This window comes from Sus scrofa, chromosome 14 (genome assembly GCF_054392235.1).
Source record: "Sus scrofa isolate SSC_HxYL_T2T_F1_AM1 chromosome 14, Sscrofa_HxYL_maternal_Yorkshire_Landrace_v2.0, whole genome shotgun sequence".
NCBI classification, from domain to species: domain Eukaryota; kingdom Metazoa; phylum Chordata; class Mammalia; order Artiodactyla; family Suidae; genus Sus; species Sus scrofa.
Genome location: NC_139396.1, coordinates 153,074,033 through 153,089,119, shown reverse-complemented (window position 1 = coordinate 153,089,119; position 15,087 = coordinate 153,074,033). Strand labels below are relative to the sequence as shown.

General features: G+C 48.5%; 1 protein-coding gene across 16 annotated transcripts in view; it reads right to left on the bottom strand.

Moving 5' to 3' along the window:
* PLPP4 (phospholipid phosphatase 4) overlaps positions 1 to 15,087 on the bottom strand; it is a 542,787-nt gene that overhangs the window by 187,974 nt on the left and 339,726 nt on the right. For 3 of the 16 annotated variants that reach the window (XM_001924179.6, XM_084995736.1, XM_084995741.1), the window contains one exon: positions 5,102 to 5,651. The exons of 12 other annotated variants lie outside the window; for them this stretch is intronic. In XM_001924179.6, coding sequence (XP_001924214.1) covers positions 5,452 to 5,651 — 200 coding nt within the window. In that variant the 3' untranslated portion in view covers positions 5,102 to 5,451. Of the gene's footprint in view, positions 1 to 5,101; positions 5,652 to 9,583; positions 10,850 to 15,087 lie in introns of those variants that run through there. One more of the 16 variants, XR_014827039.1, reaches the window with a different exon arrangement.

Below are 15,087 nucleotides of genomic sequence, written 5' to 3'. Positions count from 1 at the left end.
CAGTCTATTTGTTTCAGGTCAACAGTTTGCAGGTATGTTTTAATCAACAGGCCTGTAGCTCTAAGGAGGCCAAAGACAGGTTTTTGAAAGATCTTTGTAAATAAAATTATAATAAACCATATCATATGAAATGGGTCGGGGTATTAGTGTGATGTCAATCTTAATATTTAGATTAAGAAAAGAAGGCTTTTGTTAAGTTGGTTGGTTTGCTTTGTTTAATGTAACTAAGCTCCTTTGAGGTGTCTGGGTTTGGTCAATATATGTTGTTTTGTTGTTACTTTTGCTTCTTCCTTCACAGCCCAAATGTGACTTTTTTTTTTTTTTGGCTTTCCAGGGCTGCACCTGTGGCACATGGAGGTTCCCAGGCTATCTACCTATACCACAGCCATAGCAACACCAGATGCCAGCCTCATCTATAACCTACACCATAGCTCACAGCAACACGGGATCCCCAACCCACTGAGTGAGGCCATGGACTGAATCCACGTCCTCGTGGATACTAGTCAGGTTCATTACCCCTGAGCCCTGACGGGAACTCCCCCAAATGTGAACCTTTTGAGACATTTTCCAGAGAACAAGCATTGCGTATCCTATAAGAAGGGAAGGCTGGTAGATTTTATTTTATTTAAGATGGCCCTCAGGGGGACTGTGGAGTAATTGGAATGACCCAGGACCAGGAATCAAGCATTCTCTCATTTTTAGCTGTGCCACCTTGAGCAGGTAACGTAAACTGGATAGCCAGCCTCCGAGGGATAATAGTGGGGAAAAATTAGAGGATGTGGCCCCTTCATTAATTTAGCAACATATCCAGGGCCTCCTCGGTGCGAGCCCTGGGGCAGGAAGAACTGCGAGCGAGACACGGGGGCTCCCTGCTCCCTCCAGACCCAGCCTCTGGTGAAGGCAGAAAAGGAAGGTGTATTCGAGTGCTAGGTCTGCAGCAACAAAGCGCCGCACCTGAGTGCCGTGACCAAGAGAAAGGTTTCTGGAGCTGCAAGTCCAGGACCAAGTTATCAGTAGGGTGGGTTCCTTCTGAGGGCTGAGAGGGAAGAGTCTGTCGAGGCCTTTCTCCCTGGCGTGTGGTTGGCCGTCTGCACGGGGTCTTCCCGCTGTGGGGGGCTGTGTCCAAACTTCCCCTTTTTATAAGGACACGGGTCCTGCTGGATCCGTACCCACCCTAATGACCTCATTCTAAAAGTTGACTACTGCTATAAAGAAAGACCCCCTTTCCCTATAAGGTCGCACAGCCTAAGGCACTGGGATTTCAACAGATGAATTTTGAGAGATGCCATTCAATCTGCAAGAACATATCAATAGTAGAGCTGTGATCTGAAGGAACTTAATGGGAGAACCCGAGAGAGAAATGAGTGTGTGTGTGTGTGTGTGTGTGTGTGTGTGTGTGTGTGAACAGAAACAGAGGACCAGCATGGCATGGAAAGTCTGAGGAGCAGGCGTCTGAGCTGAGACCAGAAGAAAGGGCCAGGCTGGGAGGGGTGGCGGCAGAGCTGCTGGGGGCAGAGGGCAGAAGGAGGCAGAGGCCGTGAAGTGCTCAGCTGGTTTATGGCCAGAGAGGAGGCAGCCCTGAGGAGATGCCAATGAGCAGATGGATCTCAAAAAAGGAAGTCAGGAACAAAAAGCCACTTACTGTGACTGTATTTATACGACATTCTGGAAAAGCTACAAATGTGACAACAGAAAACAGATCCATAAAAAAAGAATGAAATCATGCCATTTGCAGCCACATGGATGCAACTAGAGGGAAGTAAGTCAGAAAAACAAATACCATATGATATCACTTACAGGTACAATCTAAAATATGGCACACATGAACCCATCTACAAAACAGAAACAGACTTTCAGACATGGAGAACAGACTTGTGGTTGCCAAGGGGGAGGGGAAGGGAGTGGGATGGACTGGGAGTTTGGGGTTAGTAGATACCAACGATCTCATTTAGGATGCGTAAGCAGTGAGGTCCTACTGTACAGCACAGGGAGTTACACCAGTCTCTTGGGAGAGACCATGATGGAAGATAATATAAGAAAAAGCATGTATATATTTGTATGACTGGGTCACTTTGCTGTACAGGAGAACTGGCACAAAATTATAAATCAACTATCCTTTAATTAAAAAAAAATTTAACTAAAAAATTTTAAAAAAAGAAAGCAGACCTACGGTCACCTGAGACTAGAGGCAGAGGAGGGCGTGATGGCAGAGGAGCAAAAGGAGACTTCTAGGCTGAAGGAGCAGGTCTGTATGTACCTCGTGGTGGTGGTTACGAAACTGTGTACCATGATCAAAATTCACAAAGCTGGATGCTTAAAATAGGTGAGGTTTATTCTATGTAAATAATACCTGAATAAAAAAGGAAGACACGGTTAAATGATTTGATTTCTTTTATGCAAAACTTAAAGGATTTAAGTCATGTTAAGACGCGTGAAGTAATTCAAAATGGAGTCACAGCAGCCAACATGAACATCCATGTGAAATGTTTGGAAACGTCTGCTGTAGGACTGGGGCTGCCTTAGAGGGAGAGACGAGGGGCTGGCATTTGAGAAGCCTGATGGGCTGTGTATGTCCCTGGCACAGAAGGAGCAATCGTTAGTGCCCAGATTCCTCCCTTGTGGTAAAAAATGCTCCTTAAAAAGAGACCCCCTAAGTGGGGCTGGAAGGGACAGAGGGCTCTTCTGCTGGAGGACCCGACTCCAAGATCCTCCTTCCTGTGCTTCTGGGGGCGCTCGTTACCCCCATTTTCTATTTTCCCTACTTTCACTCACCTGTGTTGTGAGCTAATTGGGTGCAATAAACCATGTGAGTCATGAGTTGAATATGGACTATGTTTCATTCATCTGCAGTCCTGTGATTCTTACCTGGCCTCCCACTGGGTCTGGAGAGACACACACATGTGCACGCACACACGCACACGCACACATGCACACACAGATACTCTGACTCCTGAGTGGGTCATGGGTGGGCACAGGGGGGGTCGCGGTGATTCAGGGAGGAAGCATCACAGCAGTTCAGGGGAGAGCGGGTAACATCTCAGGCTGGGGTGGGGGGCAAGAGCGTGGGGCTGGGGGCAGGTGGGCATTTTGAAGGTAGAGCCAAGAGCAGCTGCTGATGCACTGGGCGAAGGGCAGCAGGGAAAAGACATCGTCCAGAGAGAGCCCAGGACTGGGGCTTCAGCAGAGGAGTCAGTAGCAGCCCCACAGCACACAGCGCCCAGCGCTGCCCGAAATATCAACCCCGAATAAGACAATATCATCATTTCTGAGACCCTTCCCTGCCTGGGCGGAGGAAACCCTAAGAACAGCCCCAGAGAAGAGTCGCCTTCCTCTTCGTCCTTGTCCCTCAGGGATAAAGGAGGCAGGGGCAGGGTCCCCAGCCTGGGAATCACATGTGAGTTTTTACTACAGATTCCTGGTCCTCCTTCCCCAGTTCCCCAGAGTCTAACTCAGGAGGTCTGGGCAGCAGCTAGGCAGCAGGAATCAGATCAGATGAACAAGGAAACCACCTTCCCACCCCCCACACTGTGCAGGTAGCCTGAGCACCTGGAGATGCTGGGGGCTCTCCTTTGCAAGCCCCTTCATTTCTGGGCTGGCCGCACAGGAGTTCTAGCCAGTGGAGACAAACTCCGAGCAGGTTCACCCCTTGAGGGAGAAAGAGTCTCACACACCACAGGTTTCAAGCTAGGATCTATCTGCACCCTGGACAACTTGCTTTGCCAGAGACTGAATGAGTAACCCTCACATCCAAAAAAGGCCAGGCTGGGGAACAACTGCCTTCCTCCAGGGCCGTTTCAGTAATGCAGCGCAATGCTGCATTTCCTTCATCTTAATAGAGCATGAAATGAAAATATATGGATCCATAAAACACCTGCCTTTTGTGAACTGACTCATACTGTTAATTATGTCTCCTAAGGATCCTGCCACGCACGTCATGTTATTACATCTTCTGTAATTTTAATTACAATTTAATGAAAGCCTTTACATGGCCTGTCTCAGGACTTTCAATTTAATAATCATCGGCATTAACAATGCTCTGTTCTTTGTTACTTTTCAGAGTCCTTCCACTTAGCTTTAAACATAAGTGTGTGTATTAAATTCACATTTCATGGTCCAGAATTTGAAGTCATCATTAATTCTCTCACTTTTGTCCTGCGTGCTATGCAGAGTATGGGCAAAACTGGAGTCAGAGAAGTATCTGGGTTTCTTTGTTTTCAACAGTAGGTAACAAGGGATTCTTTTCCGGCATTTTTATTTTTGACTTTATTTTGAAAATTATGGCATTTTTAGTTAAATCAGAGTATTAAGTTTTTAAATGTTATATGAATTTTTGCTCTGGGTTTAAAATTATGTCTTATGAATTACTACAATTTAGTTTTTGAAGTATCTCACGTGTGTTTTCAAAGTTGCTTGTCTGCTTGTTCGTTTGCTTGTTTATTTTTGGCCGCCTCTGCAGCATGTGGAAGTTCCCAGGCCAGGGATCTAACCCACATCACAGCTGCGGCAAGGCCAGATTCTTCACCCGCTGCACCACAAAGGAACTTCCCAAAGTTGCTTGTGAGTGTAGCTGCCACAATTGAAAAACATCTGACTTTGGAAGGACGTCAATTCAAGACTTCCCCTCTCTCGCTCCAGCAACAGGACGGTCACTCCACACCAAGCTGTCACTCTGGTGTGGACACAACTTAGGAGGGACCACAGCCAGAGACAGAGGGCTAGCCTGGGGCTCATTCAACAAGATCTTTGCAAGGCGGTACATGTGCTCCCGGGCTGAACCTACCACAGAAGGTGGCTGATCAGACATCCAGATGGGTCTAGCTGGCATGCTCAGGGCAGAGCTACTCTGGCGACCCCCTCTACAGCCACTCAAGTCTTTCCAAGGGCAGTCTGTCACCTGAACTGCTGGAAAGTGACAGTCTTGAGACATCAAAGATAGGGCTCTTCACAGTTCAGTAAGGGTCTCAGCCTTTGCCCCCCCAAGCTCAGCACCTAGAATGACTGTAGCCGGAGGAGGTGCTGGGCTGGCTCCCCACCCTGGCTTTGGATGTGAAACTCACTACATCCCCAAGTGACTTGTGCAGGGAACAGCCAACACCACATCTTCCAAGTGGGAGGTTTTATTATGTTTTACACCCATGAAAACATAGGACGGGGGCTGTGACAGCAAACATTTCAGATAGAGGAACCGCCCAAGCTGCATCCGCCCACCCTTGCAGCCTCTTTCCACACGCGTCTCCTGGATCATGTTCCTGGGTCCTTCCTTTGCACGTTCGGGAGAGTTGAAAGTAGACGTTTAAAGTAGCAGGAACACCATCGGCAAAATGGAAACAGAAGGATAACTTTGAGGAGTAACTGATGAGAAACACACTAGAGAAAACCCCTTCTATTGCGGTATGGGGTCGGGGTGGAAGAGCGTGCCCTGGGCTCAGCGTCCATCCTCCGAGGCTCGGGTCATACGGGGCCCTCTGTGATGCCCTCCAGGGGCAGGCTGGGCGCGCTGTCGGCTGTGGGGCTCTCATCTTTCTTCAGCGACGTGGGGACCCGGAGACTGACGTAGGGTTTGTGACAAGCTGTGTTGGCCAGAGGGGGGTAGTGCTGTCTGTAGCAAATGTAGGCAAAAATGAGGCCAATGACTCCGCCCACAAAAGAATCTAGGAGGGAAGAGCAAAACCGGGAGACTTGCATTATGATTCATTCAAATGCGCCCGTTAGGTTTTCCAGAAAGCCCTCTTCCTACCGGCTCCAAGGATGGCTTTGCTTCTCGGACCCCCTGGAAGACTAAAGGCAAGAGAAATCACACTGGAGGTAGAAATCCTGGCAACCTCCGTGAGCTCGTAGCATTTTGAGAACTTAAACATACCTTCTAAGTGTGTTCTTGATTCTTCTATGTACTTTGCACCTGGGCGTGGCACAAACTCAGATTTGCATTCTTGAGTTTCGAAAAGCAATTCTAAACTCTGGAAGAAGAGCTCGGCCACCTCTAAGGGTTCTAAACACCCCCAGGGGGTGCAATTTCCTTTTCTTTTTTTTCTTTTTTTTTTTTTTTAAATGGCATTTCTCCATTTATTTATGCCTTTACTTTCTTTTTTTTTTTTTTTTTTTTTTATTTTCCCACTGTACAGCAAGGGGGTCAGGTTATCCTTAGATGTATACATTGCAATTACAGTTTTTTCCCCCACCCTTTCTTCTGTTGCGACATGAGTATCTAGACAAAGTTCTCAATGCTATTCCTTTTCTTTAGCAAGATCTCACTGGAGTCCTGCTGGGGCGCCACAGTCACCCAGCCAGCATGCAGGTCCCTGCCTCCCAGGAAGTGGTTTCCCAGGGATGAAATGAAACTTCTGAGTCACAAAGTGAAGAAATCATTTTATAATACACCGGGATGGCCAATCCTGACAGTCCTGGTGGGAGGGGCTCCATCTCTCCTTGAAGCTGCAGATTTTCATCAAGTTGGAGGGAGGGAAGGTGGCAGACAAGGCAGGAAAGGGTCTCTGCAGGCAAAACAGACCCTTCCACCGTGGGGTGGCCCCTTCCTCATTGTGTGTGTGTGTGTGTGTGTGTGTGTGTGTGTCCACGTATGTGTGCATGCACGCAAGTGTATGCATGCCCTTTAAACAGTGTTGCTATGGGTTATTCTTGCCAAAAAGGATTCTAAGGCAATGGAAAACCTCCCCTTGACAAGAGAACCTTGAACGCTTGGGGAGGTCGCTGCCAGGCTGCACAGTCATTCTCCATTTGGGGGGGCTTCCACTTTCCCCTTCGTTATCTTGTTGAATCGCCCACACCTGCTACGGGCAGGGAGCACCAGCCCCACTTTACAGAAGACATTCAGGCTCAGAGAGGCCAGTGGGGCTCTCCACAGCCCCATCCCTCGTTAATGATGGCACTGGACCTGACTCTGACCTGCACTGCTCTTTGGCTGTGCTTGAACCCTGGCAGGTTCATTCCAGGCTTTGCGATGTCCCAGCTTTCAGAACACAGCAGGCTGACAGAAAGGTAGAGCACCTGAGCTCAGGTGAGCGGTAATGGCCTTGCTTAACCATTCAGTGCCCGGGATGGTGGAGTTTCCAGACACTTCCCATTAGGCAACGCCCTGTGGACTGACCTCAGTTTAAGTCACAGGCTGACTCTCCTGGGTCTCCTGCGAGGGAATTGGGGTGGCTGTCCAGGAAATATACCTTCCAAGAAAACAAACTGTTCAAGTCTTAGATATCTGCACCCCCTTACCAGGTCTTTTGCTACAGGCATCCTGGATCCATCTAGGATAATTTGGACTATTTTTGAGGAAAGGGATGATTGTGGTATGTTATTATCTTTTGAAGAATTATTTCTACCTTCAGCATTTTTACTAGACCAAGAGTAAAATGTTTAAAAGTTCTATCATAAATAGCTTTCAGCTCTTTTAAATAAGGATAGTCGTGGAGCGCATGTAATTTTACTTATAAAACAGCAGCAAAACAGGTAAGGAACACAGGCATTTCTGTGAGGGCGGCTTGAAGGTCCGCTGCATATGAATCACGTGCACAGACACTGCTCTGGTGGCTGGAGGGTGGACACAGTCACTCGTGGTGGTTTTTCAAGGGCGAACAGATGAGGTCATCCTCTCGATTACACTCCATCCCACCGTTCTTAGGGACCTGATTAAGTCCCATGGCCTTCAAAGCTACGCACCTGGTCCCTCTGACCTCCTGGCCATCCCCGTGCCCTCACTCTACTGCAGCCACCATCTTCCTTCTGTTTCCCCAATGCATCTCGTTCTCCCTCCCTTTTCTCCCTCCCTGCAAACGCTGCCCCAATCCTGGGAATCCCTTTCCTTCATCTCCTCAGCTATTCAATTTCTACTCATCCTCTGGAGCTCAACGCACCATCCTTGTGCAAAGATGCCTCACCCACCCTCCAGATTAGACCAAATCCCCCCAGTGCTTTCATTGTCCCCGGGACGAGAACGTCAAAGAATGCCGATCCGTGAAATTCTGTACTATTTACCATTGGATTCTAAACTCCCCCAGGGCAGGAGCTGTGTCTCTCTCATTGGCCGTTGATTCCTCAGCGCCTGGAACAGCACTTTGCTCACCTGGAACAGTACTGGTTGGTGGAGGGAGGTGGATGAATAGATATGCGTAGAGTAATTGAAGGTTAGATTCTGGGTGCTGTCTTGCTGCAGCCTGTGCAGGCCCCGTTCCCCTCTCTGGGTCTGGGCTCCCTTCTCAGGAATAGCTGCATGGCAGCTAAGACGCCTTCGCATGTAAGTGTTCCAGGAATTTAGTCCCCAGGGTCAGCCTACTGAGACCAGCCTTCTGATCATTTGGAAATTCTACCAAGGCATTTTCAGAAAGTAGGTCATAACTTCGACGGGGATAAAACATTGCTAAGAAACAAAAGTCATTCTAACTGGTCAAAGAGAAAGGCTGAATCACTGTGGCTACTTCCTCCCCGTAGAAGCTCAAACACGGTGACGCTGCATAGCCACCATCTGGCAGAAAGGCAAGGAAACTATATTCATGGCCAATCAGCCCTGGTGAGTAGCTACAAAGGGACCACCTGAGAGACGGCAGTGAAACCCGGAGACTCATCCTCGCTCCCAGAACAGGCACCCTCTACCCTCACCCTAGACCTGAAATGCTATATGAAGGCTGAGGAATCCCCAACAAAGACACTGTAGCCCCTACCAGGGCAAGTCCCTGTACCTCAGAGGCTCAGTTTCCCTGTCTCGCAAACAGAAATCTCAAGATCCGCATCACTGAATTGTGACCAAGATTTAAGGAGACCTGCTTCTGAACAGTATAACCCAGAGCATGTCACAAAATATGTCCTTAAAATTCAGTGTCTAAAAAAAAAATGTGTCCATCACTGTTAAGAGCTTTCTAGGCCTTCTCCACCCTACAACTGCAATTCAGCAGTCTAGAGTTCTCATCTCCTGAGCATGGCCAAACTTTCACAGTAGTTTATTTTTTTTATTTATTTTTTATTTTTTTAAGGCTGCAGCTAGAGCATATGGAAGCTCCCAGGTTAGGGGTTGAATGGGAGCTGCAGCTGCCAGCCTATGCCAGAGCCACAGCAACGGGGGATCCAAGCCGCATCTGCAACCTACATCCCAACTCACAGCAATGCCAGATCCTTAACCCACTGAGCAAGGCCAGTGATCGAACCCACATCCTCATGGATGCTAGTCCAGTTCATAACCTACCAAGCCATGACAGGAACTCCCCTCAGAGCATTTTAAATAAACTTTCAGTGAACTTAAAAAACATCTGTCACCCAAGAAATTGGAAAGGAATACCTACTATGACTTGCTGAGTGGGGTTCCGAGGCATAATTAATGGGATTCAATCAAGCTCCTCAAACTGAGAGGCTCTTTGCATCGCCTGTGGCCAGCAGCCTGTGAAATTCACCAGGGTATTTTTCCAGTTCCGGGTCTTTGAGTCACACTATTGTTTTGGTTTTCCAATAACTTCAGAAAAGAGCCCCATGGGGCATTATTTTTATTAACATCTGAAGTGATCCAGGACACCTGTGTTTGAGCCACTGACTATTGAAGAGGCCACATAGCACAAACCTACAAATAATGCCATCTGGCTTTCTATTTTCTGTAACAAGGCATTTTATTAGGTGCATCATTGATGAAAAGACATTAGGTCATTCCAAGTATATGTGCCCCGGGCTTACTGACAAGGCAGAAAAAGCTAGAGAATGGTGACGGCTGCCAAGGCTGTCTCCCCATCTAATGGAATGAATAAAACAGGTGCCACAGGAGTTACCGGAAGTAACCAGGGCAGTGAAAGGTCTAGCGAAGCCGCCTTCTCACAAAGGCATTCGGGGCTTCATTTATTGCAAAGGTGGTGAACACGATTTTAAAAGTGACTTGTTTTATGAGAGAGTCGTCAAGTCCCCTAAGTGAACGACTGTGATTTTGATGAAACCGCACCCTGTAGGGTGTGTGCTGGCAGAAAGGCAGGCGGGGGGCAGGTAGGTTTCAATTAGGGGAAAAACTACTTGGGACTGACTTCACCCTACATATGGTACCATGGGATAGGGGGTGGGGGTGTCAAAGGGGGAATATGTGGATCCCGGGGTCCCCGGAGTACACAACACCCGGTCTCTTCATTCAGCATTGAGGCCATTCATCCACCATGAATCCTGCATGGGGATCAGGGGTCAGGGGTGATGTCTGGTCTTAGGGCACAAGGCTGATCCAAACAGACCCGTTCCTAATCTTCAGGGCAAGATGGACAGTGAAGAATGGCAGCCTTGTCCATGAGCTGCAGCTGAGACATGCACCACACAGGAGAAGGCGGGTGACAGCAGCCAGGGGAGTGGCCTGGCTTGTCTAGACCATGGAAGTTTCACTGAGGACAAGACCCAGAGCCAGGAGGTGCCGGTGGGAACCAGGAGGAGCGGGAAGTGCGGGCAGGAGGGCAGCGCAGTCTTCTAGGCAGAGGGAGGCAGGGACGTGGCAAGTTTAAGGTTCACCTTCTCTTCAAGGGCTGGTGTCTTTGTAATTCTCTAGCACAGAAGGTGACCAGGCTTCTGGAGTGGCTGGAGAAGTAGGTTTTCCATGTCCCCTGAGGACCCTGCTGAGCCCTCAGCCTGGGCCGGGGCCCCACTGGCAGTCTAGGCTCCCGTCTGTGCACCTCTCAGCACACACCTGCCTCTCGGTGTTGACTCTTCCTTGACCTGCCTCATTCATCTCCGTTTCCCCAGAGCTCAGCAGTTATTCTTCAGTAAATGTTTGGTGAGCTGAGATGCACCAAACAATATTCACAGGATGCACTAAAGAATAAACACACCAGCCACAAAAGGCCACAAATTGTGTCCTGCCCTGTTTATGCAACGTCCAGAAGAGGGAATTCTGTAGAGCAAGAAAGCAGATTTGTGGTTGCCAGGGGCTGAGATGGATGGGGGATATGAAAATTTTCTGGAATTAGATAGTGGTGATGGTTGCACAACTCTGAATATAATAAAAAGCATTGAATTGTATGTTTTATGAATTATAAATTATGAATTATACATCGACAAAGTTATTTAAAGGGCAGTTCCAATCAAGACTTATGGGCTCCAATGGTAGAAGAAAGGGCGAGACTTTGAATCAGGCTATCTGGATTAGAATCATCACCTGTAAAATGGGCTTGACCCCACCCCTTTTCATGAGGTCAAGGGACAAAAAGGATCTCGTGGAGTCTAGCCCCCTGAGGTACCAGTCCGTAGCAGCCTTGCTCCCCTGCTCTGGCACAAACCAGCAGAAAGGCTTCTGAAGATGTGTTGCCAAGACCCTGGGAAGAAGACAGCCCTCCCATTGCCATGGAAACAACCAACATCACTTAGCTGGTTTGGCTTGGGACTTTGTATGCCTTGGGCTCCATGACCTAAGACTCCAAGGGTAAATACCAGCTCTGGAAAACTCAACAACCCCACGTAACTATTTCTCTTCTTTTTATTCTACTACTTTCAAAAAAAACTTTTAGGGCCGCACCCACACCATATGGAGGTTCCCAGGCTAGGGGTCTAATCAGAGCTATAGCTGCTGGCCTACACCACAGCCACAGCCATACCAGATCCGAGCTGCGTCTGTGACCTACACCACAGCTCATGGCAACACTGGATCTTTAACCCACTGAGTGAGGCCAGAGATCGAACCTGCATCCTCATGGACACCAGTAGGGTTTGTAACCTGCTGAGCTGCCTCGGGAATTCCTTTTGATTCTACTATTAATGAAGCTTCATGTTTTTGCAACTCTGAGTTTCTAGAAAAGAACTTCTATAGTACAGAGGATGCCCAATCTTCCTGGGGCACTGGAAGGGCAGCACCATGTCTGTCCACCACAATTCTGTGCCTCCATCAGAGAAGGCATGGGCACACAAGTGCAGAGATATAATGAATCAATGTTTAAAGTCCTAACTTTTTGGTTTATTTTGCAAAGGAACACACTTGCATAGAAAAAGAGCAATTTTGGAGTTCCTGTCATGGTGCAGTGGAAACAAATCCGACCAGGAACCATGAGGTTGCGGGTTCCATCCCTGGCCTCAAGACTTATGGGCTCCAATGGTAGAAGAAAGGGGTTAAGGATCCGGTGTTGCCGTGAGCTGTGGTGTAGGTCGCAGACGCAGCTCGGTTCTGGTATGGCTGTGGCTGTGGTGTAGGCCAGCAGCTATAGCTCTGATTAGACCCCTAGCCTGGGAACCTCCATATGCTGTGGGTGCCGGCCCTGTAAGAAAAAAAAGAAAAAGAGCCATTTTAGTAAAACCAGTGTACAGAAAAAATGATAGCTAGTAAGAAAGGAATACGACTGAGTCAAAATCAACTCTTCATTCACCTGCCACATACTGAGCGAGCATCGTTAAGCATTAGGAGTTGTGTCCCCTCCCCAGAACGTGGTGAAGTCCCAACCTGCTGTACTTCAGACTGTGACCTTATGTGCATGCAGAGTCTCTACAGAGATAATCAAGTTAAAGGAGATCCGTAATGTGACCGGGGAGGAAATTCGGACACACAGACACAACAGAGGGCAGGTAATGCAAAGAAACACAGGGAAAATCCAACGCGCAGGTGCAGGCAGAGATTGGAACATGCGGCCACGAGTCAAGGAACACCTGGGGCTCAGGAAGCCAGAAGACGCAAGGGAGGGCCTTTCTCTTGGAAGGTGTCAGCGGGAGGGGTGGCCCCACAGACCCCTGGACTTTGGGCTCCTGGCCTCCAGAACCACGAGACCATGTCTATTCTTCTAAGCCACTTGGTTTGTGGCACTTAGTTACAGCAGCCCTAGGAAATTAACCCAAATACCTGCTATGAGTCATGCCAAAGAAAGAGACAAATGCCTGCCCCCGGGGAGATTATATTTTAGTGCAGAGCTCCGCACATGGTGTGAAGCATTCTTTACGCGTTGTCTATAGCTGCTTTCACTCCAAGCCAAGTCAATTATTACAAGAGAGACTGTATGGCCCACATAAGAGCTGAGATTATCTATCTATCTATCTATCATGACCTCACCTGTGGCATATGGAAGTTCCTGGGCCAGGGATCAAATCCAAGCTGCAGCTGCCACCTATGCCACAGCTGTAACAACAGCTACAGTCAGGTTCTTAACCCACTGGGCCATAGCAGGAACTCCCTGAGATATTTATGACCTGGCCCTTTACACAGAAAGCATGTAGATGCCTGTTGTAGCAGGTAAGAATGGACAATAGTCAATAAATGGTAAATGACTTCATTCATCAGATGGTGGTCAATGAGCAAAGTGAAAGACACAGGGAGTGGGGGATGGTCTGTGATTTCAGCAGAGTGGTCCCCACAAGATGCCTTCACCCGCTTGAGCTAAGAGTAGGAGGGATGCGGGGAACCAGCCACACACACATCTGAGAGAAGAGCTATCCCAGGCACAGGAAAGGCCATGCCCAGGCCCTGGGGTGGGAAGGCAGGGCCATGAGCAAGGAGGGAAGTAGAGAATACTAGCAGAGAGGCAGGAAACGAGGGACCAGATCTTGCAGCCAGTGCAGGACTGGGCTTTGATGCTGACAGCAAGAGGGAGTCAGTCACCACCCACTGGAGGCTTTTGGCAGAGGAGAGGCTTCGCGTGGGTCAGGGCTTGAAAGGCTCATTCTGGCTGCAGTGTGAGGGGCGAAGGAGGCAGGAGCGAGAGGCTTCAGCCATAATCCAGGCAACAGGTGATGGTGGTTTGGACGAGAGTGGGGAGAGGAAGTTGGACTCGGGAAATACTTTGAACATAGAGCCAATAGGGGAAACCAGAGCATCACAGAAAGCAGAAGGGAGATTCCCTGGAGTAAAATGAAGCCAGGTTGTCAGAGACTTGGGAACAGCCAACAGGCATCTTCCCTGGGAACTAAGCAAAGAGGGAATAAGGCATAAGTGGAAGAAACAACACACTCCTGTCACTTGCACTATACTTGTCCACTGCCTGGAAACCATCAACATACAAGACTATGAGTCGAGGCAAAAGAGGGTGCAGTGGGGTGCCCCATTCTTTCTGTGCATTTTTCTCGATGTTCTCCAGCATGGGAATCCTGTGAGCTTTAATGCTGAAAACACACAGTTAATCACAAAGGTAAGCCCTTTGTGAAGCCCTGGCTTTGCAGTCGGCATCACCCATGAGTGCACCAGCTTCCAGTTGACCAGGAAGCCAGCGTGTCACAAAGACATGGAGAATCTCAGCTGCACAGAGATTAATCATCCATCCAGTGGTTTCATTTCTGAAGTCCTACTGTGTGTTTCAATGTCACTCTCGTCCACAGCCTGTGCCCTCCATTTTCCTCACTTAATAAAACAATAGACCCATGTGTTTGGAGTGGAGTTGAGAAGGCAGGAAGAGCCAGAAGGGTGTCGATAACAGAAAAACATCACAATAATGAACAGAGCAAGGCCTTTGAGATGAGGGGTTGTTTACTGGCTCTGACTATGTAATTGAGTAACTGGATAGCTTTCCACATTAGGCACAATTGCTTAAGTCAAAATTGAAATGCGGTCATAAAAATCTCATAATATTAATGCTGTTAACGAAAGTCTATACTGAGAGGGGTTCAGGTTTTGCTGCTGCCTTTGGGGCTTCACGTCAATTCTCATCATGATGGGTGGCCCCTGCCCACGGTCACTGGGCAACCCAGTGCCCCAAAGAAAAGCAACATCTTATTTCTCTCAGCCAGGCAGCCTGCCTCAAACACCCACATACCCAGCAGCCGCACCGTCCAGCCCTCCTCCAAGCGGGAAACCTAGACGGCCTCTTTGATTATTCCTTTAATACTAAAGGAGTATTGAATGAGTAAAATTGTCCACTCATTGAAGACTGCTGCGTCTTCACCTGGAATAAGGGAAAGAAAGATGGAGCTGAGGTGTGATTAGGTCAAGGTTTCTCAACCTCATCAGTAGACACTTGGGGCTGGATAAGTCTCCATTGTAAGGGAAGTGCTGTCTTGGATGCTGGATGATGTTTGACAGCGTTCCTGGATCCTACACACCAGATGCCAAGAGCAACCACCCCCACGGCCACCCCCAACGGGGAAGACTCAAAAGCTGTTTCCAGACATTGCTAAATGTCCCCTGGGGAGTTCAGTCACCCCCACTGAGATCGCTGGTGTAGA